The sequence below is a fragment of the Eptesicus fuscus genome, chromosome 6 (assembly GCF_027574615.1).
Source record: "Eptesicus fuscus isolate TK198812 chromosome 6, DD_ASM_mEF_20220401, whole genome shotgun sequence".
NCBI lineage: Eukaryota > Metazoa > Chordata > Mammalia > Chiroptera > Vespertilionidae > Eptesicus > Eptesicus fuscus.
Window position 1 is genome coordinate 8,389,994 of NC_072478.1, and position 27,061 is coordinate 8,417,054.

The window sequence follows — 27,061 nt, forward strand, 5'->3', positions numbered from 1 at the left end:
GCCCACTTGACAACTCCGAAGTACATGAGGAGAGTATTGTAAGAGGTGGACCGAGGTCCATTTCTCTGGCTCATAGCTTAGCTACAGTCTAGGTGAGGGGGTGGGGAGATTGGCTCACTTATAAGTCCAGCACTTCCTCTGCCACATGCACATATTCGTCACCTGGAAATGGCATGGTCGTGGGTGTGCTGGGAAGTCTTCTGAACTATGTGAGGCCAGGGGTAGTGGGGGATGGGCTGGATGTACTGAGGCCTGCACCTCACCAGCCCAGACTCAGGAACACTGAAGGGTGTGTCCCAGTGGTCCCCACCTTTGTCCATCGGTGTCTATGTGACCAGTCAGCAAGGCTAGGAATGTGAGGTACAGAATGAACTGTTCCTAGGAATCTCTAATGTGTAGGAAGTAACCTGGCTGAGGGTAGGGTAACGTCCCTCTCAATAATTGCTGAAATCTTGTCTAACACTTTGCAAATCAGTTGGTAGAGAAGGTAACTGAGGAACTCTACCTCAAAGTTCTTGAAAATGCATTCCTAGGGGTGAGCCAAAAAGTGATGCTTGGGTAGGTCAGACTGCCCAGGCAGAGAGCCATACTACTGAGGATTCAAAAAGTACAGAAGAGGCAGCAGGGCAAATGCTGCCCTCCTTAGTTGAGGTCACACAATAAGGTGTCAATCATATGGCAGAATAGAATAAAGCCACAGCTAAAGGCCTGGTCAAACAGCATTTCCATAAATACATTCAGTTGGCCAGGCATATCTAATAGACCATTTATTAAAAAAATGTTTGCCGCCCCAAACAGGAAAGAGTGAATAGGCATTTTTCAGAGGTCTAATTTCATCCAGACCCAAGCATGACAGGAGCTGGGTTCAGGGAAAGCAGACTGCAATATCAAATGGAGAGCCTTCTGACGGCACTGGTTCTGGTGGAAGAGCTGCTGGATCTGTCACTGGGTTGAATGAGGCTCTTAAGTGGCAGCTGGTCTTGGCCCCAGCTGAACTGCAGGCACATACTGAGTGGCGGTAGCTCTCATTAAAAACAAACAAAAAACAAATTCAGCTTAGAAAAAATGTTTCTCCATGATTCAAAGTGAGGGGGTGAGAGTTAGGACCAGGAAAGCCATATGGGTAATGAAGGCAAATATCTGTAGTGGTGAGCAGTTTCTCTAGTTTATTGTGGAATTGGGGGTCACCAGCCATGTGAGGCTGTAGGAAAACATGCCTTGGGCACGGATAGTCCCAAATAACCTTTTGAAATGCTGCTTTACCTGCAGCTTAATAGGAAGATGAGTCACTGTTTACCTAATAGGAGATGCCTACAATTGGCCTTTATGAAATGAAAACTGTATTTTGAGAACTTGAGCTTTAAGGCTGCAGGAATCTTCAATTCTGTTTAACCTAGAGTCCAGATTCCACCATGACACACAATACTCTCTTAGAGCTGAGTAGTAGCATTCATATGGATCAGCAGGCTGCCCAACTTGATGGGGAGCACTTCTACAGACCAGAAACTGCCACCTTCTTCCCAGAACAATAGTTTCCTTGCTCTTCTGCCTTTATGATGTAGAGTGCTCCAACTTGCAGTGGTGTGGGCTCCTCATTCTTTGTGGTGGGGAAGGGACAGTGCCACCAGAAGCTGTGTGTGTGAAGACACACAGATGTTATTTTATCTCTGTGATTTCTACTGACAGCATTGAAGGATTAAAGACGATGAATGATCTGTACCTGCAGGATTAGAGTCTCACTCAAACATTTGGGTATAGACACTGCTCCTGCCAGAGAATGTCATGGTGCCATTGACCACTTTTTGAGCAATGTATTACTCAACATGTTGCTCACCGCTGTCAGAATTGGGCAGCCTTTAGGTAGTGGAATACCCAGAAGAGGAGAGGAAGTGGCCACTTTCAAGTGCAAAAGCAAAAAAAATAAAGCTCTCTGCTTTTCCTGTGAACACAGACTCTATCGCTTCAGAAAAAATGTACAATGGCAGGGCAAGGACCAGGATGCAGTTCAATATTCTGGTTGTAACAAACTCTAATGCAGGGGCCACTGAGGACTGTTCAGCTGAAGGAAAGAGAGTGGGTCAGAGCCTTTTGAGAATTGGCTGTGGGGCTCCAACTTCTCATGCAGGTTGCACATCAGGAAATGACAAGTCACAGAAGTGGAGGTAAACTAAAATACCACCAGGTGGTTGGGATTGTCACACCTGAGGTTAAGCATGCCCCCGCCTGCTGTGTGTAGAGTAACTGCAGTACAAACAATTGGAGAATGTTTACAAAGACTAAGCCCATACTTTAGGTATCACCCCAGGGTCAGAGTCAAACTGAGGCCCAGAGAAACTGGGTAACTCAAGAATCTTTATTAATCTCTGAAATCCCAGGCAGAAGTTCTAAGTTCTGAAAGCTGAATTTGGGTGCAATATCCAGAATCGTGGACTGTGTGCGAGGTTAGATCACTATACTCCCCAAGAACAAATGGGTTGGTAATAAGTGGCATGATGTTACCAGTTAGGGGTTGCTAAATCAAAAGAGACATGCCATTCAAATGAACTGTCCAGGAAAGAGAAGACAGGTAGACAGTTAGTGGACACACAGACCAGGGAGATCAGACAAAAGATGGTTTGAAGCAGGAGGTGGGGAGCACAGTTTAAGTAAGTCCTGGGCTGATGTATGAGTAGTAAATACACTTTCTTTACTCTAGGGGTCTCTTATATAAGAGAATCAAATAGAATGCTAGCAGACCATTTTCTTACCTTTTTGTTCCTTGCTTTTTAAACTTAATTTTTACAATTTTATTTCTTTTAATAATGAAAATGTAAATTTGATCAACAAATTTCTATGTTGTTAATTAAGCTCCATTTTGCTTCTAATACTTGGTGATTCAGACTAATTACACAGTACTGCTATTCCGTTGAGGCAGTTCTTGAACCATGAGGAGTGTTTAACATTCTAAAACTATCAAAACCCACAATACTGTAAAGCTTGACTCTCAGTAAATAAAATGACTATCTTAATATAAGCTTTCATGGTTATTCTCAAGAATGGATCCTCTTAAATTAAATCATTCATATACTCAGTCTCAAAGCCCTTCCTTATAAACTGCAATCATATCACTTTTCTCCAAAATGATGTTTCTGATGCTGAATGAGGTTTGCAGTCTGGTTGAAGGCTTTCCCACATTTATTACATTTATAGGGTTTCTCTCCTGTGTGAATCCTCTGATGTTGAGTAAGGTGTGTGCTTCGGATAAAGGCTTTCCCACAGACTTTACATTTGTAAGGTTTTTCCCTAGTATGAATTCTCTTATGTTGAGTAAGGGCTGAGTGGTCACTGAAGGCTTTCTCACATATATTACATGTATATGGTTTTTCCCCGGTATGAATTCTCTGATGTTGAGCGAGGGCTGATTGGTCCCTAAAGGCTTTCTCACACAAACCACATCTGTAAGGTTTTTCTCCAGTATGAATTTTCCGATGTCGAGCAAAGGATGAATTATCTCTGAAAGCTTTCCCACATTCGTTACACTTATAAGGTTTCTCTCCAGTATGAATTCTCTGATGTTCAGTAAGGGAAGAGTTCACCCTGAAGGCCTTTCCACATTCATTACATTCAAAGGGCTTCTCTCCAGTGTGAATTCTCTGATGCTGAAGAAAACTTGTACTCTGGTTAAAGGCTTTCCCACACTCATTGCATTTATAGGGTTTCTCTCCACTATGAATATTCTGATGTTTGGTAAGATGTGCCCTGCACACAAAGGCTTTGTCACATAGATTACATGTAAAAGGTTTCTCTCCTGTATGTATTCTATGATGGTGGGCTAGGTGTATATTTCGGATAAAAGCTTTTCCACATAAGTTGCATTCAAAAGGTTTCTCTCCAGTGTGAATTTTCTGATGATAAGTAAGTGAGGAGCTCACTGAGAAGGCCTTGCCACATTCCTTACATTCATATGGTTTCTCACCAGTGTGAATTCTTTGGTGATGGATAAGGTGTGTACTCTGGTGAAAGGCTTTCCCACATTCTCTACATTTATACCGTTTCTCTTTAATAAGAGTTTTGGGATTTGAATTAAGTTTTTCAGTATGAATTTTCTGATGTTTATTAAGAGTTGAACTCTTAGTGAAAACTTTCCCACACTCACTACACTCGAAGGCTTTTTTGCTAGATTGAAATCCCTGACTTTGAACAAAAGATGAGCTCATAATGCAGCGTTTCCCAGATCCATCACATTCCTGGTCACTACCCATAGATGAGATTTTCTGGTGAGTGAGTACCATTTTCTGCAACTTTATCTCCTGGGCTCCATGCTGCCATTCCAATAGGCTATCATATTTCCAGTGACTATTGCTAGTGAATCTTTCCTTTATCATCCACTGATCCAATTCTTCTTCAGGAATATCTGCCTTGAGAGTAGATTTCTTATTCACAGGGATAGTCATCCAGTCTGAAAGACATCAAAAATAAAAATGTTTGTGTTATCCTAGTGAAACGTCTAGTTGGGGTAAGATGATGAGTCTGTTTATAATGCTAATAAAAAAGGTTGCAGTTTTGAAGATTTCCTGAAGAAAGGAAAGAGGAGGAGAGGTGAACAGAGAACAAAGCAGAAAGGGGTTGATCTAATGTATAATGCATTAAGCACGAGACCTTGGGAGCTTGAGTTCAGAAGTCAGGCCTGGGTTGGGACCTTGAGTATAACAGTATTTTATTTGTGATTACAGAGAAGTTACCAGACTTTCTGAGCCACAGAAAAACCTGTACAGGCCACACTATGCCAACAGATAAGAATAAAGGTACCTTGTTTATTTTAGTGATATGGTTTTTAAATTAATCCAGATGTAACCTTAAGAAACCATTGAAACTAGAGGCAGCATTAAGCAGAAAAAAATCAACTCCAGAGTAACTACTAAAAACAATATTTTACTGTTTTATACACTCATTTTAGCATTCAGATGGATAATAAAAAGGCTATGATTAAGGCTGTGTGAAGAACCTCCTACTACTGGTGAGGAAGCAATGTCTTCAAACTTATATGAATAATGTAACATCTATATGAAAACCAGGAACAAACCTGCAAATCTGCCAGAATATACCCACTACATCTCTAAACGCAAGGCCCTGAATCTAGGGAAGAGGGAATACTAATCTGCTACAGGGATAGGAGCCATGGTCCCATGAATTATCTGACAAAGTAATTCCTCTCTCCAAATACAAACTTCACAATTAACAACTGTCTCACTTGCTTTCATTCATGGGTTCCTTGGTATTTATAAGTAGAGTTCTGAATGGCATATTAATTTTGCATATGTATTTGTGAATATCTGCCTTTCATGTTAAGTTTATTTAAAACTCTCTGCTAAGATATGCAATAATAAGGACTAGCTACTAAACACACATGATGCAGATTACTGGGAAGTGCTATCAAGAACAAGCTTCCCTCATTACTTTTTTCCCCCACTCAATCCAGAAAATCTAAAAAGAGCTATAATAAAAATAAATAAATAAATAAATAAACAAACTCTTTGAAACTTATCTGAAAAAGAAAGTTAAATAGATGCACTTTATGGCTAAAAATCCGGTGAGCTCAGAATAATGTATCCTTGCTCAAAACAATGAATGGTCAAAGTTAAACACCAATATTGCCAAATTTCAAAATCTTTTTTTAAAATATATTTTTATTGATTTCAGAAAGGAAGAGGAGAAGGAGAGAGAGATAGAAACATCAATGATGAGAGGGAATCATTGACTGGCTGCCTCCTGCACGCCCCCTACTGGGGATCGAGCCCGCAACCCAGGCATGTATCCTTGACTGGGAATCAAACCTGGGACCTTTCAGTCCGCAGGCCAATGCTCTATCCACTGAGCCAAACCAGCTAGGGCCAAATTTCAAAATCTTAAGGACTGACTTTCACCTCCAGATCTGATAGAGTAACCTGGGACAGATCAATATTCCTTAGAAAACTACTGGAAAATCTGAAGTGAAAATGAAAGGCATAATATGTCACTTGAGGCCAACTTGATAGTCTAATTTTGGGGAGAGAAGGGAAATACAGAGATGTGATCCCAAAACTTAGTGGTTGTTAATCTCACTGAATGTGTTGAATTCTTATGCTTCTCAGGACAAAAGACTAAAGTTAAACAGAAATTCAGAATGTTCTATAGTCTTCTAGTACTGTGAAGCCAAAAACTGGAGTTCAGGAACTTCAAAGGAATGGAGGAAAGGCATAGTTAACATGTGAGGCTCTCAATTGGGACTCAAACATTTGCATTGTATGGATGCCAGAAGGAAAAAAAGGAATGGAACATTTATTTAAAGAAACAATAGCTGAAGACTTTCCCAACATGGGAAAGGAAATGTATATCCAGGAAGCACAAAGTTCCAAACAAGATGAACTCAAAAAGACCCACACCAATGCATACTATAATTACAATTGCAAAAGTTAAAGATAAAGAGACAATCTTGAAGGAAGCAAAAGGAAAGCATCAAGTTACACACAAAGGAAACATCATAAGGTTGTCAACTGATTTATCAGCAGCAACTTTACAGGCCAGAAGAAGTGGCAGGACATCTTTAAATGCTGAAAGAAAGGAACCTACAAACTAGTATACTATATCCAGCAAGATTATCATTCAGAATTGAAGGTCAGATAAAGAGTTTCCCAGACAAGCAAAAACTAAAGAAGTTCATCACCATGAAACCAGCTTTATAGGAAATGTTAAAGGGTCTCCTTTAAGCAGAAAAGGAAAGGCCATAACCAGAAATAAGAAAATAAGAGAAAGGACAAAAACCTCACAGTAAAACCAAATATTTAATAAATACAGTGAATCAGATATTTATGAGACTATTGTTCTAACTCCTAAGCTACAGAGCCTTAGCTGTGAGTCAGATATTTAAAAAGCTACTATGAGAGTCAAAAGAAAAAAAGTATCAAACTCAACTCAAACCACAATAAGTAATTAGGAGATACACCATACCAAAAAAAAAAAAAATTATACATGGCATCAATAACATAAAGCAAGGAGAAGGCAGTTAAACTATAATCCTCATAGAATATATTTGAACTTAAATGCCTATCAGTTTAGAACAGACTGCTATAGATATAGAATGATATACATAAACCTCATGGTAGCCACAAACCAAAAAACTACAAAAGATATACAAAGAATAAAGAGAAAAAAGCCCACTAAACAAAACCAGCAAACCACAAAGGAAGAGATCAAGAGAAAAGGAAAGGAACAGGAAAATAATAAAAACAACCAAAAACAATGAACAAAATGACAATAAGTACATATTTATCAATAATTTCTTTAAATGTAAGTGAATTAACTGCTCCAATAAAACGATATAGGGTGAGCCCTGGTCGGCTTGGCTCAGTGAGTAAAGCTTCAGCCTGTGAACTGAAGAGTCGCAAGTTCGATTCCCAGTCAAGGGTGCATATCTCAGTTGCAGGATCGATCCCCAGCCCTGGTGGGGTACCTGTGGGAGGCAACCAATCGATGTGTCTCTCTCATGTCAATGTTTCTCTCTCTTTCTCTTTCTCCCTCCAAACTCCCCTCCACTCTCTCTAAAAATACCAATAGAAAAAATATCCTTGGGTAAGGACTTTTTTATAAAGACAAAGAGAAGCATTAAAAAAAACAAACTCATCTATATGCTGTGTACAAGAGATTCACTTAAGATCAAAAGACACCCAGCCAGTGTTGCTCAGTGGTTGAGCATCGACCTATGAACCAGGAAGTCACCGTTTGCTTCCCAGTCAGGGCACATGCCCGGGTTGTGGACTCAATCCCCAGTGGGGGACATGCAGGAAGCAGCCAATCAATGATTCTCTCTCATCATTGATGGCTCTATCTCTTTTTCCCTCTCCCTTCCTCTCTGAAATCAATAAAAATATTTTTTAAAAAGATCAAAAGACACACAGAGAATGACAGTGAAAGGATGGAAAAAGACATTCCATGCAAATAGAAATAAAATAAAAGTTGGTTTAGCAAGACTCATATCAAACAAAATAGACTTTAAAACACAAATTTTTTAAAAAGACAAAGAAGGATATGACATAATTATAAAGGGGTCAATCCAAGAAGAGGCTGTAACAATCATAAGCACCTATGTACCCAACATAGGAGTACTGAAGTATAAAAAGCAATTATTAATGAATATAAAAGGAGAAAACCACAGTAGTATAATAAAAATAGGGGATTTTTTTCTTTTAAAAATATTTAACAAGTAATACTTTTTTTTAAGTAATACTTTTTTTTTAATTTAAATTCTTTATTGTTTAAAGTATTACATAAGTCTCCTTTTTCCCCCATTGACCTCTCCCCAGCCACCCACATACCCCAGCACATGCCCTCACCCCTCCTCCCCGAGTCTGTGTCCATTGGTTAGACTCATATGCATGCATATAAGTCCTTTGTTTGATCTCTTACCCCCTCACAGGTTGGACAGTCTGTTCGATGCTTTTATGACTCTGGTTCTGTTTTTGTTCATCAGTTTATATTGTTCATTATATTCCACAAATGAGTGAGATCATGTGGTATTTATCTTTCTCTGACTGACTTATTTCGCTTAGCATAATGCTCTCCAGGTCCATCCATGCTATTGCAAATGGTAAGAATTCCTTCTTTTTTACAGCAGTGTAGTATTCCATTGTGTAGATGTACCATAGTTTTTTAATCCACTCATCTGTTGATGGGCACTTGGGCTGTTTCCAAATCTTAGCTATTGTAAATTGTGCTGCTATGAACCTAGGGGTGCATATATCCTTTCTGATTGATATTTCTGTTTTCTTGGGATACAGTCCTAGAAGTGGGATTACTGGGTCAAATGGGAGTACCATTTTTAATTTTTTGAGGAAACGCCATACTATTTTCCACAGTGGCTGCACTAGTCTGCATTCCCACCACCAGTGTAAGAGGGTTTCTTTTTCTCCACATCCTCTCCAGCACTACTTATTTTATTTTTTTATTAATCCTCACCCAATGATATTTTTCCATTGATTTTTTTAGAGAGAGTGGAAGGGAGAGGGCTAGACAGAGAGAGAGAAACATCGATGTGAGAGACACATCAGTTGGTTGCCTCCCACACACACCCCAACCAGGGTCAGGGATCGAGCCTGCAACCAATCGAGCCTTCAGTCCACAGGCGCTCTACCCACTGAATCAAACTGACTAGGGCAAAAGTAGGATATTTTAACATGCTACTCACATCAATGGGTAGATCAATCATCTAGACAGAAAATTAATAAGGAAATAGTGGCCTTAAATGTCACGTTAGATCAGATTCACCTAACATAGAATATTCCAGAGTATTTCATCCAAAAACTGCAAAATACATATTGTTTTCAAGTATACATAGAACATTCTCCAGAAGAGATCACATATCACAAAACAAGCTTCAATAAATTCAAGAAGATTGAAATCATATCAAGCATCTTTTCTGACCACAGTAGCATGAAAACTAGAAATCAACAACTAAAGGGGGGGAAAAAGAAAAAAAACAAAACAAAACAGCCAAAACCGGTTTGGCTCAGTGGATAGAGCGTCAGCCTGCAGACTAAAGGGTCCCAGGTTCGAATCCGGTTGGGGGCACGTACCTTGGTTGTGGGCACATCCCCAGTAGGAGGTGTGCAGGAGGCAGCTGATTGATGTTTAAAAAAGAAAGAAAAAACTGAAGGAAATCAAACAATAATAGAAGAAAATGTCTCCTACCATAATTAAAGAACCAAAGGGTAGGCATTTTACTTTTTTAAGGGACAATAACATATTGTTTATTGATTTAAACTGGGAATAATTCAATAAATTCTGAGTGCATATTAGGTATAATGCTAATAAAAGTCCATAAAAATGGATTAGCTTAACAAAAGAATAGTGTCCAACAACACAGTGTGAATTAAAACATTCCTTTGAACATATGCAGAAGCAATTTCTTCACTGATACTGCTCCCATGGCAATGGAAACTAAAGAGAAAATAAACAAATGGGACTACATCAAAATAAAAAGCTTTTGCACAGCAAAGGAAACCATCAACAAAACAATAAGAAAGCCCACTGCATGGGAGGACATATTTGCCAATATCATCACCGATAAAGGTTTAATCTCCAGCATTTACAGGGAACTCATACAACTTAACAAAAGGAAGATAACCCAATCAAAAGATGGGCAACGGACCTAAATAGATACTTTTTGAAAGAGGACATACAGAAGGCCAAGAGACATATGAAAACCTGCTCACAGTCACTAATCATCCGAGAGATGCAAATCAAAACAACAATGCGGTACCATCTCACACCTGTCAGAATGGCTATCATCAACAAATCAACAAATGACAAGTGCTGGCGAAGATGCAGAGAAAAAGGAACCCTCGTGCACTACTGGTGGGAATGCAGACTGGTGCAGTCACTGTGGAGAACAGTATGGAGTTTCCTCAAAAAGTTAAAAATGGAACTCCCATTTGACCCAGTGATCCCACTTCTAGGAATATATCCAAGAAACTAGAAACACCAATCAGAAAGGATATATGCACCCCTATGTTCATAGCAGCACAATTCACCATAGCTAAGATTTGGAAACAGCCCAAGTGCCCATCAGCAGATGAGTGGATTAAAAAGCTGTGGTACATCTACACAATGGAATACTACGCTGCTATAAAAAAGAAGGAATTCTTACCATTTGCAGCAGCATGGATGGATCTGGATAGCATTATGTTAAGTGAAATAAGCCAGGCAATGAAAGAAAAATACCACATGATCTCACTCATTTATGGAAAATAATGAACATAAACTGATGAACAAAAACAGATCCAGAGACAGAGAAACATCAATCAGAACGTCAAACCTAAGGGAAGGTAGGAGAGGGTGGGGATAAGGGGGAGAGATCAACCAAAGGACTTGTATGCATGCATATAAGCCTAACCAATGGACACAGACAACAGGGGAGTAAGGGCATGAATGGGGGGGATGAATGGGGGGGAGGGTTGGGGGAGTAATGGGGGAATAAGGACACATGTAATATCTTAATTAATAAAGAAATTAAAAATAAATGAATTGCCAAAACTGGTTTGGCTCAGTGGATAGAGCGTCGGCCTGCAGACTGAAAGGTCCCAGGTTCGATTCCGGTCAAGGGCATGTACCTTGGTTGTGGGCACATCCCCAGTAGGAGGTGTGCAGGAGGCAGCTGATCGATGTTTCTCTTTCATTGATGTTTCTAACTCTCTATCCCTCTCACTTCCTCTCTGTAAAAAAAATCAATAAAAATAAATAAATAAAAATCAATGGAAAAAAATAAATTAAAAAAACATTCCTTTGAGAATAAAAATATTTGCACTGTCTTTGAATTCTAAGTTCTCTAATAACATCAAGTCTAATGCCAAACTATTTCCAACCAAATACCTAGAAATCTGACAGTGGTAAAGATTGAATAGACTTTAATCATACCATTACACACACACACACACACACACACACACACACACACAATTTACAGAAAAACCCATCAGCTAAAATATAAATGTGCTGTTCTTTTTTTAAAAAAAAAAAGTATAAACTGTCAACATGAATCTGGAAGAATAGATGTATAAGGTAATATCTAAAAAGTTCACTTAAATTTTATTGAATATTTAGAGGCATTTTTTTAAAAATGTACTATTAAAACCCATAGGGATAAGTAAGTTCAACTTCTGGTCATGGTGGATGACGAGTCACACAAAAGGCAAAGGGCAGGCATTTCAGATGGGAAGGCCTCACCAAACACTCAACCAAAGGCTCACGGATGCCCAGTGGATAAAAACAGAACCACACCAGGGTATATCGCTTGGAAACTTCAGAACACTGGTATAAAGCAGGAATTCCTACAAGGTTTTGAAGAAGAAGAAAAGTCACAACTGATGAATATTTAGATTGTTTCTGTATTTCACAAGAGCAGACTGTGATCCAGAAAACAATGGAGCAATGTCTTCAAAATTCTGAAGATTTCCAGCGCTGAATTCTATGTATTCAAACTACCCAGAGAGTATTAGGGCAGAAAATAGACATTCCCAGACATGATAGGCTATAAAAAAATAAACTCTTTCTTAGGAAGCTATTGAAAGATGTATGTCACCAAAGAAGAGAGCAAACGAAGCAGGAGGATGACAGGGGACATGCAGCCAGGAGTGAGGGCCTTCACAGGAAGACGAGAGCTAGGCACCAGCCACTCTAGAATGGAGCAGGTCACACATTCCAAAAGAAGCTTTTCCAGGAAAATGAAGCTGTCACATTGTCTGATGAATCTGAAAGTCTTGCTTGAGACAAGATTCAGACAACTGGAGAAGGTCTGAGATTAAATTAAATTAAATGGAGCTATGAACCAATGAATGCTGGGAATAAGATTCTCAAGCAAAAGTTGTCATAATTCACTACATGGATCAGTTTTGTGAATAGTTCTTAAGGATGAAACACTGATTACTATTCAGATCAAAAGGATTCTACAGCTCTACTGGGAAAATAATGAACCCTGTGAATGAAAAGGCAGTAAGATGACTACTTGGGGCAGTGAGTTTCATCCCCACTTTTTATAGAAAGAATTAAATAAACAATGTCTAGCCCTAGCTGGTTTGGCTCAGTGGATAGAGCAATGGCCTGTGGACTGAAGGGTCCCAGGTTCCATTCCAGTCAAGGGCACATGCCCGGGGTTGTGGACACGATCCCCAATAGGGGGCATGCAGGAAGCAGCCAATCAATGATTCTCTCATCATTGATGTTTCTAGCTCTCTCTCCCTCTCCCTTTCTCTCTGAAATCAATAAAAATATTTTTAAATAAATAAATAATGTCTAAAACTGAAAAGTTAAGAGGCAGCAATACAAACATGTTACTTGGAGACATGAAAACAAATAGATCAAATAATCAACTAAAAGATGAGAAAGTGGAAGAGAGGGGACAAGGGGCCACTGTTTTTCATAATAAACATTGTAGTTTCATCAAACTAAATGTATGTACTCAATCCTGGCCAGGAAGCTCAGGTGGTTAGAGCATTGTCCTGATGCACCAAGATTGTGGGTTCAATCCCCATCAGGGCACATACAAGAATCAACCAATGCATGCATAAATAAGTGGAACAACAAATCAATGTTTCTCTTTCTCTCTCTCTCTCTCTCTCTCTCTCTCTCTCTCAAAGTAAATAAATAAATTTTAAATGAATGTATTACTTTGAGAAAATTTAAGTCTACAAATAAAAAATAACAGAATAAACTCCAAAATGTCAAAGGAAAGAAATAATAAAAAGCAAAAATTAATGAACTGGGAACCAAGATGGCAGTGTAGGTAAACATCAGTATCACCGCGTCCCACAACCACATCAAAATTACAACTAAAATACAGAACAACCATCATTCAAACCACCTGGAATCTGGCTGAATGGAAGTCCTACAACCAGAGAAGTAAAGAAGAAAGCACATTGAAACTAGTAGGAGGAGCGGAGACATGGATCGGGCTAGTCTGACACCCACGTGTGGTGTTTTTTTCAATCGGGAGGGATATCTAGGCAGCAGAGGTCTCCCTTGAAAAACAAGAGGTCCCAGTCTCATATCACTCCAGGGTTCCAGAACTGGGAAGAGAAGTCCCCATAACTTTCGGGATTGTGGTTAAGTGACACAGAGACTGCTGGAGACCCAGCAGTTCCTTTTAAAGGGCTGGTGTGGGAACTTACATGGTCCTGCTTCCTCTGAGCTCTGTTGCCAGGCAGCAGCTTTGGGGTACCCAGGGACATAATAGGAGGAACCAGATTGTCTGGCATCAGGGCAGGAACTCGAGGGCAGCTTTCTGCCAGACAGGGGTGCTCACAAGGGGTCAATGTTCCTGTGCTGGAACCTCCCCCATCCCAGAGCTGACTGGCAGCCATATCTGAGTTTTCATCAGCATGAACCACACTGTTTGCTCTGCCTTGGTGATTCCCTGAGACTCTGCCCCATTCAATTTGCAGCCCAAACCAAGCTATTTGCAACGGCTTTTCCATATGAATGCCCTGTCCTCACTCAGGCATCAGAATTTTCTAAAAATCTCTCAAACAAGCAGCAGCTGGTGTCAGTGTGCCCAATACCTATCAATAAGAGGCCCAAGACCTGGCACTAGCACCAGCCTGCCTTGTTTCACAGCTGGGCATCACCTGGGGACTTCCAAGCCCAATATAAATACCAGCCATCTGCAGATCTCTTTGTAGCTCCTGCTTGGTGGCCCCAGGCAGTGACTGACTTTGCATCTCCCAGAAGGCTCCAAGCCAATGCACCTTGTGGACAGCTTCAGACCATACCAGGTTACAACTCTACACATCCACAAGCAACACACTCAAGGACCAGACTCAGTGACCACCAAAGCCCCACTGAAGCAAGTCCTGCTCCATAGGGGTGTGTCCTGCATAGCAGCTCTTCCACGTTAGTTGCAGCTGGTCCTCTCAGCCAATTGGTCTGGAGGTCAATTCTTCCCAGTGACACCAATAGCAATGAAGGCTCAAGTACAACAAGACTGTGCACACAGCCCACACAGGGGTGCACCTAGAAGGCCCAGCTCAGGTGACTGGGGAGGCTGAGCCATTGGGTCCTACAGGACACCTACTACACAAGGCCACTCTACTAAGTCCGGGAGACATAACAGTTCTACCTAATACATAGAAACAAACACAGGGAAGCAGCCAAAATGCAGAGACAAAGAAAGATGTCACAAATGAAAGAAATGGAAGTAAGCAAACTACTGGATATAGAGTTCAAAACAATGGTTATAAAGTTGCTCAAGAACCTTAATGAGCTTCAAGGGAGTTAATGAGAGCTTCAAGGGACCTAGTGAGACGAGAACCTTAGTGAGAATTTCAAAGACATGAAAAAGGACCAATCAGAAATTAAGCCTACAATAACTGAAATACAGAATAATTTACTGGGATTCAACAGTAGAGTATAGGATTCTGAGAATCAAATCAACACCTTGGAATATGGAGAAGCAAACATCACCCAATCAGAATAGCAAAAAGAAAAATGAATAAAAAAAATATGAAGATAGTGTAAGGAGCCTCTGGGACAACTTCAAGTGTACCAATATTCACATTATGAGGGTTCCAGAAAGAGAAGAGAGAGAGCAAGATATTGAAAACCTATTTGAAGAAATCATGACAGAAAACTCACCCTATCTGGTGAAAGAAATAGACTTACAAGTCCAGGAAGTACAAAGAGTTCCAAACATGAGGAACCCAAAGAGGCCCACACCAAGACACATCATAATTTTGGTCATCAGATAAAAATAGCTATGTATTCACAGACAGCCATTTCTTCTTAAGGAGAAGACTATCACACTAACTCTGAATCCATTTTTCCAATAAAATACGTCTTCAAAGAAAATTATTTCATTTAGCACAGAAAGAATGTTCTACTTGTTTACAGGTGTTCCCCCAGGGAGGAAACTGCAGTCAAGATGAGTTCTATCAAAGTCTGTGCCCTTTATAAGCTCATTACTATGTATTTTATGTAAAAACTAAACTAAATGCATTTTAGTCACGAAAAAAAAAAAAAAAGACACATCATAATTCAAATGCCAAGAGTTAAAGACAAAGAGAGAATCTTAAAAGCGGCAAGAGAAAAGCAGTTAGTTACCTATAAGGGAGCACCCATACAAATGTCAGATGATTTCTCAACAGAAACTTTGAAGGTCAGAAGGGAGTGGCAAGAAATATTCAAGGTGATGAATAGCAAGGACCTACAACCAAGATTCCTCTACCCAGAAAAGTCAGCATTTAGAATTCAAGGTCAGATAAAGAGCTTCATGGACAAGAAAAAGCTAAAGGAGTTCATCACCATCAAACCAGTATTACATAAAATGTTGAAGGGTATTCTTTAAGAAGAGGAAGAAAAAGAAGGGGAAAAAGATTAAATATATGAACAATAAAATGGCAATGAATACATATCTATCAACAATTAAATCTAAAAAATAGAATTAGAGGAATAGAAACATGGAACAGACTGACGAATCTCAGAAGGTGGGTGGAAGGAGTGGGAAGAGATTAACCAAAGATCTTATATGCATATATGTATTACCTATGGACACAGACAATAGTGTGGTGAAGGCCTGGGGTGGGGCTGGAACCAAGTGAAGGGAGTATTGGGGGAGAGAATGGGGACATCTGTAATGCTCTCTACAATAAAGATTTAAATTTAAAAAACAAAAATTAATGAACTAGATCAATATAAAATAGAAAGGATGAGCTAAGTCAAACATTTATTCATTAAAAAGTCTACTGAAAAAGCAAATCTCAGACAAAATTATACAGAAAAAAGGCAAAAGTAAATATTAGAAATTTATGCTTTCATTCAACAACTACATACTGGGACCTGGTGTCCTGGGGACACAAGATCAAACAAGACCAAATCCCTCCCTCACGGATCCGAGTGCAAAAAGGATTATTTAAACATTACACAGAAAAAGAAAAAGATCATAAAGCTAAAGATCATAAAGATAAAGATTGATCTGTTCTAGTTCATTAATTAAGAATTTGTGAGTAAATAAAGAGAAAAGATAAGTTATAGACTGAAATACATATTAACTAATAAAGTAATAGATTCCTGAATATATACAAACTCCCAGAAATTAGTAAAAAAAAAAAAATAATAGAAAATTGGGGCAAAGAACATAAATATGTAAGTTACAGGAAACAAATAATCAACATATAAAAAGATATTCAACTTCACCAGCAAACAAGGAAATGCAATTTATTACCACAAGGAGATATGGAATGGAACTAGGAGAATTTTTTAAAAGTCTGAAAGTCCCAAATTTTGGCAAGAATGTAAAGTATCAAGAACTTCATCAACTATTAGTATAATATGGAACTCTGGGAAAATCTAGTACAGTTGAAGCAGCATAGGCTCTTATAACCAGTATTTGTACCTGAACACAAGAAAACCCCAGGGAGTATGTGCAAGCATATTCAGGTCAGCCCCATTAAAAACAACAAAAAGCAATGATAAGATATGTACACATATAATACCTTAATAAAAAATAAAATAAAATAAAATAAAAACAACAAAAAGTCTTGAAACAACATCCAGGTCTATCAACAAGAGAAAGGATAAATTAATGGATAGTCATTGAAGGAATATCAAAGTGCAATTTAAAAAGACCTAGAGCTACACATCACAATAAGGATTTTAAAATGGAAGTTGTGGAAAGGTATCTATAGTATAACACATATATATCAAGCTTACAGCAACAACATTGGTCAAAACTACGGATAAATGTGGTAAAACCACGAAGAGCAGCACAGAGTTGCTCGGGAAGAATTCAAGCTAGTGGCTCTCTAGTATGAAAGGAGGAAGGTATGAAGAGGGGGTGCACACTGGGCTTCACATATGCCTCCATGTTCTGTTTTCTTAAGCTGGACAGTGAGGTATGGGTGTTATTTCTTAGTTCTTCAAAATGTTCAAAAAAATATTACATTTCCTCTTTTGCACCTAGTATATACAGTATTCAAAATATATTTATTTTAAGGTAAACAAAGCAAATGATAATGTTAAGTGTAGAAATAAAATTACTTGTCAGAGCCCTGACTGGTGTGGCTCAGTTGGTTGGGCATTGTCCTATGCAATGAAAGGTTGCCGGTTCAATTCTGTCAGGGCACAAGCCTGGTTTTCAGGCTCAATCCCCAGTAGGAGGCATGCAGGAAGCAGCCCAATCAATATTTCACTCTCACATCAATGTCTCTCTCTCTCCCTCTCACTTCCTCTCTCTCTAAAAATAAATATAAGTATATAAATTTTAAAATTACTTGTCAGAGAAATAAGAGCTGGCTCTCTAAAAAAAAATTCCCAACAAATTTAAGAGAAAAAATACGCAAGTATAATTGGAAATTAGAAAGATGACATAATATAAAAATGTTAAAATTACAGATACATACCATACATAATTGTAAATGAATACATTTTATAGCTCAAAAAAAGATTAATTTAAAGCTAAAAGGTAAGATGTACAGTTCATATAACAAAAAGAAACTTAAACCAATTAATAAATAAGAAATGTAAAAAGTTATTAGTGAACTACTCAAATTAAGGGATCAAGAAGTTTTCTGAGTAAACAATTTCTGTGTAACTAAAGCTATTTTGGAGAAGGGGGGAAATGACACAGTTTGTGGGTCAGATGAGTTTCATGCTGGCTTCACCCTAATCCTGACTTGCCATGTCATACTAATGTTAAATCCATCCAAATTAATTAACCATGCTGAGATTCCGTTTTCTGTAAACTGGGGTTAATCATACTTGCCTCACAGGCTGTCATTATCTAACATAAATCCCCAGAAGCTACCCAGTAATAGTGCCCTGCCACAGGGACTCATTCAGCTTTCTCCTCCTCCTAACTCCAACAGCTCATGCCTCAGAGAAGAGGAAAATTAAGAAGGAAAGCTATCTACCAGAAGGACTTTTTCTTGTTCTGATTACAAATAAGTGTCTATTCTAAACCAAAGTAATTGGTACAACAATGGAAAAGGTCTAGACCCAGTCACTTAAAAATTAGAGATAAGCCAAAACCGGTTTGGCTCAGTGGATAGAGCATCAGCCTGCGGACTGAAGGGTCCCGGGTTTGATTCCGGTCAAGGGCACGTACCCTGGTTGCGAGCACATCCCCAGTGGGGGGGGTGCAGGAGGCAGCTGATCGATGTTTCTCTTCTCATCGATGTTTCTAACTCTCTATCCCTCTCTCTTCCTCTCTGTAAAAAATCAATAAAATATATATTTTTTTTAATTAGAGATAACACCTATTACCATTGTTCTATATGATTTTTGAAGTCCTAGCTAGTTATTAAGAAACTAGAGGCCTGATGCATGAAATTCGTGCAAGAGGCTTGGCCCTCACAGCTGCGGTGGCTGCCTCGGCCCTCGCAGCCCCAGCTTATCCGGAAGGACGTCTGGAAGGTTGTTCAGCTGTCCAGTCTATTAGCATATTATGCTTTTATTATTATAGATGAAACAGCAATAAGAAAAAACAAAAACTAAAAATGAATCCAATGAATATTTTACGAATAAGAGAGAGTAACCAGAAGGGGATAAATACATTTGGAAATGACTATCATTTCTTTATAGTAGTAATTTCCAGTTAAAACAGCAAAAGAGAAGGTGGTACTCTTCAAAAATAAAAATATAACCCTATCAGAAATGGGGGAAAGAACTATAAATCTTTATTGGGAAATATAAAATAAGACTTCTCTCCATGTCTGACTGGCTAATCACTAATTATCCTTCATGAGTAGGCTCAAAGTTTAGGGTGTCCAGGCAATGCACAAATAAGAGGTGCTGGATCTGAGGGCTGTGAAAGGCATCTGGGAAGAAATTAATCACACCCACCAGGTTTTTCAAGTCATTCCCACACCTGACTATAGAGTCCCTTATCGGCATCCAAGTCCTTCTTCACGTTCATGTTCCCCGCACACCAGTGCAATAAAGAGCTAGTGTTAGTGACAAGGAAATGGAAGAATGCATTCATGATACCGGAGTGGTAGGACAGTGAATGAAATTGTTTAATCCCCCCCTTGTTTGTAATAACACTGCCTGTTTAATACAGAATGAAATATTAAGGTGCCTTAGTTTGTTTGTAATAAAACATACAAATTCAGAATGCTATTGGGGTAAAAATGTTTTTGATAACTGTTTTGGAGTTCATACATTTAAATTCCATAACAGATTGTGTCCTAGATATTGCAGGTATATAGTTATTTAATGTAAGATATAAATTCCTGCCTTCTTCACTGGACTACTGTGAAACATCTGTAAGGTTTTTAAATATATATATGTAAATATTTTATAGCCTGCAAGTGTGACAGTAAAAGTGAAATGTTGTAATGTGGTAATGGATAATGCAATAAGCTCTCTAGAACAGTGGTCGCCAACCTTTCAGACCTCACGGACCACCAGTGGTCCGAGGACCACCGGTTGGCGACCGCTGCTCTAGAACATTCAGGGGTAGAAGAGGCACCCCTGCTCCTGCTCTTAAGCTACCAAATCCAATGGGCTCCTCAAGACAAGTAACAACCACTAAACTATCATGTTCTCTGTATCCCTGAGCAACAAGTCTATGCCACTCACCCAGATGCCAAGCATTTAGATGCTGGATGTGAGTGATACAGCAGAGTATCCTACCTAATAAAATGGTAATATGTAAATTACCATCACTCCGCTACGCCCACGATTGGGCCAGCGGGAGGCGCAGGGGGCGGGACTCGGGGTGGCCGGGGTAGCCGATTGGGCCAGCGGGACACTGAGCTCGCGTCACCAGCGGCGGCGCAAGCTCAGCGTCTGCACCATGGCTGTGCTGTGGAACAGAAGGGGCCTCTGGGGCAGCGAGCTCACGTCCCGCCACAGACCATCAAAAGCGGGGGAGCTGGGTGCCTGTCTACTCCGGCACCAGGCCTTTCAGAAGCCTCCGCCTACCTGGTGCCGGAGCAGACAGGCACCCAGTTCCCCCACGATTGAAAACGAAAGCGTGTAGGGGACCCTACACGTGCATGATTCAATCATGCACTGGGCCTCTAGTAATTTAATAAGTGCGCTGCTGCAGAAGGTGGAAAGTAACTGAATGCTGGCTGAATACATGTACATGTGTCTGGACAAACAAGAAAGCAGTTGAAGAAATGTGCAATGTTTAGCTAGAAGAGGGGCCTCAGGATGAGTATGGTTACTGGCCTATAACTATGAAGAAGCCGCCCTACTGTGTGTGACCCAGCGTGGCTCCTCCTCACTGGAGAAGTAGGAACAGAGACTGCACTGTCAAGTGTTAAACGGGACAATGGAACCTAGTGGGGGAGCTGCCCAGATTACATGTGAGGTCTTTTCCAAACCAGAGATGATTAATCTATGCCAGATAGGGAGAGAAGAAAAATCCCAGAGAGCAGGATTTAGGGAGGCACAAATTGCCAAAAGAAAGGAGTGACATATGCATGCAGAGACAAAGGTGACAATAAAGTACTGAGGTGGACAGAAGGGAGATGCTCATTTCTAGGTCCACAAGCCTGTCGCATTTGCTGAGCTTCTCTCCATGCCTCCCACACGCAGGGTCTTACCCAGACAGAAGCCTCGGGAGGCGTCTTCTGGTGTCCATTCTTCCCCTTTTCCAAGCTGGGCAAACAGATCTGGTTTGGGTCCTAAGAGCCCTGTTTTTAAGGGGGGAAAAAAAATGGACCACATCTGTTCATGCTACAGAAAAAAATCATTGCAAGGAAGAGATCTGGTCCTCAGATCTTCCTGGAAAAGATGATTGATGGGAAGGTCCAAGATAGAGATGAGTTCCCAGAGGACAAAAAGATGGCTCAGGTCTGATACACAACCTACGCCCATGTCCTTCTCTCTGCCAAAGGGAGGGAGGATTCAACCCCCACTCACTCTATGCTCCAAAAGAGTCCTGTGTCTGGGACACCAAGGTAGGCAGGTCACAGACTTAAAAATAACATCTTCAATCAGCCCATGCCAGCTATGTGCTACCAGTTTAAGGTCCCAAGAGATGTCCACGTGTGAAGGTAAGCCTTCAGAGGCTCCCCACTTACCCAGGGAGACCAGGTGGCTGTAGTTCTCCAGCATCACATCCCTGTACAAGGCCCTCTGAGCAGGGCTCAGCTGCGCCCACTCATCCTGGGTGAAGAGCACGGCCACATCCTTGAAGGTCACTGATTCCTGTAACAACAAGCCCACCCCTGTTGACTGGCGGCTCCCCCTCCACATGGCGAACAAACTAAGGCAGGGTGTAAACACAAGACAATGGCGCAACCCCAACAATGAATTTGAGAAAATGGTCATGGAAGAGAAATACCACAGTGGACTGGCACCGTGGACCAGATGCACAGAAAAAGTGGTGCATCAGATGGGTGCTCCAGGGCAAGTCAGAAACTGGGGGCCGCTCATCCCTTTCAATGATTTCTACCACAGATTCCTGCCCTAGACAGGCTTACATGTGAAGGAGTTAGAACAATCTTACCAAACTCACTGGAACTTATACACTCAAATGAATGCGATCTCCCTCATAGTGCAGTCCATATCCTTATTCTCTAGGGCAGTGGTTCTCAACCTTCCTAATGCCGCGACCCTTTAATACAGTTCCTCATGTTGTGGTGACCCCCAACCATAAAATTATTTCGTTGCTACTTCATAACTGTAATAGTGCTACTGTTATGAATCGTAATGTAAATATCTGTGTTTTCTGATGGTCTTAGGCGACCCTGCTAGCAGTTCTCAACCTGTGGGTCACGACTGCTGTAGAGCCACAACATGAGGAACGGTATTAAAGGGTCGCGGCATTAGAAAGGTTGAGAACCACTGCTCTAGAGGTTGGCTCTGCTCAAAGCCTTTTAGTAAATTATTGAAATTGAAAGCATAATCCTTTTTAAAATAAAAAAAATTTTATGATTATAGTTGACATACAATATTACATAGTAATTAGACATTTATATAACTTATGAAGTGATTCCCCCCATAAGTCTAGTACTTACCTGGCACCATACGTAGTTATTACAATATTACTGACTATATTTCTTGTGCTGTATACTTTACATCCCTGTGACTATTCTGTAACTATCGATTTGTACTTCTTAATCCCCTCACCTTTTTCATCCAGCTCCCCAAACCCCTTCCATCGGACAACCATCAGTTTGTTCTTTCTATAAGTCTGTTTCTGTTTTGTTTATTTTGTTCTTTAGATTCCACATGTAAGTAGAACCATATGGTATTTGTCTTTCTCTGACTGACTTATTTCACAGAGCATAATACCCTCTAAGTCCATCCATGTTGTCACAAATGGTAAGATTTCACTGTTTTTCATGGCTGAGTAATATCCCATTCATATATGTACCACTTTTTAAAATTATTTCATTGGTATGCAATATTTCTCTGAAGTAAAAAGCCATATGTCATATTTTTTTAAAAAACAGGGTCCAGTAAATCTCACCTCCTCAAGAAAGTGTTCCAATCTCTCCTCTCAACTCCTGTCATAGGCACTGCCTTTATCACTTTAGATCCCTAATCTTACTTGCTAGTAGAAAGAGTGCAGGTTTCTATTTTGGACCAACCTGGATTCCAGTTCCAGTTGTCACTTTTGTTATCTTTAATAAGTTCTTTCTTTTTTTTTTAATTCTCTAATTTTAGTACATAAAGTTGGATGTATGTGTGTGTGGTAAGACTTAATACTTATATTTATTTTTTCACTACTTGAGCTTTATGGGACAAAAAGAGAAAATTAAATATTCTAACTACTATATTTTCTACATTAAGCCCTTTGTATATTTTCTGCCATTTTGCACTTTTATTTTTTATTTTTTAAATATATTTTCATTGATTTCAGAGAGAAAGGGAGAGGGAGAAAGAGACAGAAACATCAATGATGAGAGAGAAGCACAGATCGGCTGCCTCCTGCACACCCCCCAATGGGGATCGAGCTCACAACCTGGGCATGTGCCCTTGACCAGAATCGAACCCAGGACCCTTCAGTCCGCAGGCCAACGCTCTATCCTCTGAGCCAAACCGGCTAGGGCCCTTTAACAAGTTCTTTAGCTTGGATGACACCCACTAGGATGATCCTGACATGGTGGGGGAGGGAGAATGTAGTGATTGCATCAGTCCTCTGAATGAGACTGGATTGGGAGAAAAAGCTCTGGTCAGGGAAAAGAAACATGCCCACACTCTCCAAACCTCTACATTCAAATCTAAGGCAATTCCGAGTGTGGACGAGTGCTCCACAACAACCCCCACTCACCTGGACCATGTTTGGCAGGTGCCTGACAGCCATTGCTTCTTCTCTAATGAGCTCTTTTAGGAACAAGCAGAGTAGGACTCCTCAGGCAGAAACCTCTACACACCTGTTATGGGGAGAAAGCACACAGCAGTCCAGAGTGAGGCTGTGAACATTCACATCCTGGGAGTCCCACAATACCCCCAGCCCTGAATTCTTAGTCATTTGCTCCCAATCCTCTCTCCTCCTGAGAGCATCTCTGCTGGTCCCCACAGTAAAAGAATCACTCACCATTCTGCTACTCACCCACCACCCCCACCCCCGCACCTACACACACACACTTCCCCTAGCATCCCCCTTCCATTTCGTAAATACACTGACTTCTCTTTGCAGAAAGCACTCTCCAGCCCCAGCTCTCACGCTTTCTACTCGCTCCCAGCACTTTGCCCTTAAGTTACTCTGAGAAGTCTCTCTATAGAAGCCTTTCCTCGCTGGACAGCTGCCTAATTCTGGGAGTGGAGTGAGGAAGTGCAGGAGGAGAGTCGACTTCTTTCTCCTCCAAAAGGAAGCAAAGAAGGGTAGATTCCCGCCCCCACTCCACCCCCACCCCCTTCATTGTCGAGGCTCTCAAGCCAAGCCCTTCTCTGACCTCAGGCCTGTCCTCTTCCGGGGCCCAGTTTGGGTCACCTGGCGTGAAAGGTAGATAAGCAGGTATTTGGGGGAAGTAGAGGAGGCAGGAAGAGGGAGAGGGTTAGGAATCTTCTTCACACAACCCTCCCGCCCTCTGCTCTGCTGCCCTCTCGGAGGGCTCCACACAAAGTGTCACAACCCCATCCGGAGCATCATCTACCCCCTGGGCGTAAACGGGCTTCCCGGTGTCGGCTCTCGGATGCACGCCAGAAGCCCTGCCCGCGTCCTCCTGAGGGCACTTGCAGATTCGAGCCCGAAATCCAAGAACCCAAACCTGGTCGTCCCTTTTCTCTTTGGAGTCAAACCTTAGCCATACATCCTGGGAAGTTTGCGGCATCACAGCAGCGTCCTCCAGAACGGAGCATGACCCGGACCTACTGAGCTTTCGTCTCCGTTCTTCTCCCCGGGCGCAGCCACCCACGGCCACTCCCGCTCTCCCGACGAGGCTCTGACTACGGCGCCTGGTTACCCATGGGTGGCCGAGGAGACCCCGCCAGCGGCGAGAGATCTCCATCGCCCCATCGCCGCCGCAGAACAAAGAGCTGGAGTCTGCAGCCCGGGTCTGAACTGCGCTTGCGCATTTTCCTGAGAACCGCAGGGACGAATCTCCACAAATTCCAAGGCTGCGCCGTTCTGCTCCCCAGGCCACTTCCCATCTGGCAAGTCCACCGCCGCGCGAGGAAGAAAATATTGCTCTCGCGAGCAGACAGCCCCCTACTGCCTACCCACCCCTCACCCGCGCCAGGTCCAGAGACTTTCTACACTGAAACTACATTTCCCAGGGGCCTCGGCGGGCCGTGGCCGGTCCAGCTTGCAAATAACTCCCCGCGTGCTAACTGGGACTTGCGGCTTTGATTCCGCTCTGGTCAGACTGGGACTGGGTCTCTGCCTTGAGACACGCCCAAGCTAGAGACTAACGAGAAGCTGGGATAAGGCAGGTCAGTCTGGTGGAGCGGCGCCGGGTCCGCTGAGGAGTGCGGCTCAGGGAAGGTACCGGAGGAGCGAGTAGGACACCACAAGCCCAAAGGCGTGTGCCAGACCAAAGACCGCGCCAAGGACGTGAAGGCAATGAGACTGTGCATCCGCCCGGGGACGCCACCGACACTGACCGTGCGGCCGGCTGTCGGGCCTGGAGTGGTTCGGCGAGAAACGGGATGCGGAGGCGGGAGGACCAGGGCAGGAGGATGGCAGAGGAGTGAGGAGGCTGCCGAGGAGGTTCGGGACCTGGGCGGTGGCTTCGGGCACGGTGCCTGGGAAGCGGAGAGCAGGTGGAATAAATCGCTCTTGGCGGTTTATCGGGATTTTCAGGAAGATGAGAGGGTTTCAATTTTGTAGGTGGTGAAAAATTCAAGTATGCGACCTGAGGTTTGTCAGGGAACTAACCCGTTGGCCACCTCGTAGGCAGCAGTGTCAGTGACTTTTATGTGACACCACAGCATTGTTTGGGGTTTTACTGAAGGTTTCTGTAGATACCTACTTGGAGCACTTATGTGTGAGGCATTGTTCTAGGGCTGAAAACCCTGCATTTACTCAGGTGTAATTCTCTTCGGGGAGGAAGTCAATAAAACAAAACCTCAGATAGTGATGACAGTGAAGCAGGATCAAGTTTCAGAGTGTGACAGAGGTTCGGGACTATTTTAAGTAGCGTTTTGGGAAGTTCTCTGAGAAAATATCGAGCAGACACTGGAATACAGTGAGGGAGGAAATCATGTGACTCTCTGGGGGGAAACCCTCTAAGTAGGAGGTAACAGGAATGCTGTCCAGAGAAGGGTACCTGGTGAGTTTGAGGCTTAGAAGTCCAGTATGACTGGAGAGAGCCTGGTGAACAAGGGAGAGGGGGAGATGAATTCACAGGGTCACTAGAACCCTTGAAGACCATTGCAAGGACTTAATGTGTGTGTGATGGGAAACCATTACAGGTGTTTGAGCAAAATAGTGACATGGCTGACATACTTGGACAGAATCACTGGTCAGTGTGTGCAGAGCAGCATGCTATGGTGGGCTAGAAGGAATACAGGGAAACCAGTTAGTAGGCTATTACAGCAGGCTGGAGACGGGACTGACTCCCAGTTTTATAACTTTTTTTTTATAAGTTATGTTTTGAGAGCATAGTCATCCTATATTAGTGATGGCGAACCTATGACACGCGTGTCAGACACGCGTAGCCATTTCTGATGACACGCGGCCACATGCCGAGGATGAAACATTTGCTGCTCCTGAGGATGAAACATTTGCGACTAGAGTCTTGGAGTTAGTTTTTTCCTCAAAGTGACACACTACCCGAGTTATGCTCAGTTTTTTGGCGAAGTTTGACACACCAAGCTCAAAAGGTTGCCCATCACTGTCCTATATACTAAAAACCCAATATGCTAAGTGTCTGGTAATCTGGTCAGCCGTTCAACCAATCAAAGCATAATATGCTAATGATATGCTAAGGCTGCTCAACGGCTCTCTATGACGTGCACTGACCACCAGGATGGCAGATGTTCTGACCAGTAGGTTAGCTTGCTGATGGGATCTGAGCAAGACCGGCCGGACACACCCTGGAGCCCTCCCGCAGTCCCTCCCTGGCTGGCTAACTCCCGCATGCCTCCCTGGCCCTGAACGTGCACCAGTAGGGCCCCTCGACCTGGCCTGCACCCTCTCACAATCCAGGACCCCTCG

The 27,061-nt window shown here is 41.8% G+C and overlaps 1 protein-coding gene across 2 annotated transcripts; it reads right to left on the bottom strand.

Annotated features, from left to right (window-relative positions):
• Nucleotides 1-942: 942 nt before the first annotated feature.
• Nucleotides 943-25,631, bottom strand: ZNF454 (zinc finger protein 454). Of its 2 annotated transcripts, XM_054717170.1 has the most exons (7): nt 25,507-25,631; nt 24,703-25,053; nt 23,732-23,834; nt 21,534-21,660; nt 21,054-21,143; nt 4,269-4,438; nt 943-1,631 (listed from the first exon to the last, which is right to left on the bottom strand). In XM_054717170.1, exons 3-7 carry the CDS (start codon nt 23,762-23,764, stop codon nt 1,593-1,595), a joined length of 459 nt encoding a protein of 152 aa, XP_054573145.1. In that variant the 5' UTR covers nt 23,765-23,834; nt 24,703-25,053; nt 25,507-25,631; the 3' UTR covers nt 943-1,592. The 2 variants fall into 2 exon arrangements, with proteins under 2 accessions (XP_054573145.1, XP_008149644.2); XM_008151422.3 differs by lacking the exons at nt 943-1,631; nt 24,703-25,053 and having other exon boundaries at nt 2,853-4,438.
• Nucleotides 25,632-27,061: the final 1,430 nt, after the last annotated feature.

What these genes read in the sequence shown, in the direction of transcription:
- ZNF454 (XM_008151422.3), bottom strand. Translation starts at nt 23,764, where the DNA reads ATGGCTGTCAGGCACCTGCCAAACATGGTCCAG. An exon ending in CAGCCACCTGGTCTCCCTGG is followed by an intron (nt 21,144 to 21,533) that starts GTAAGTGGGGAG and finishes CCTTAAAAACAG; the next exon opens with GGCTCTTAGGACCCAAACCA. An exon ending in CTCCCGAGGCTTCTGTCTGG is followed by an intron (nt 4,439 to 21,053) that starts GTAAGACCCTGC and finishes GATGTCTTTCAG; the next exon opens with ACTGGATGACTATCCCTGTG.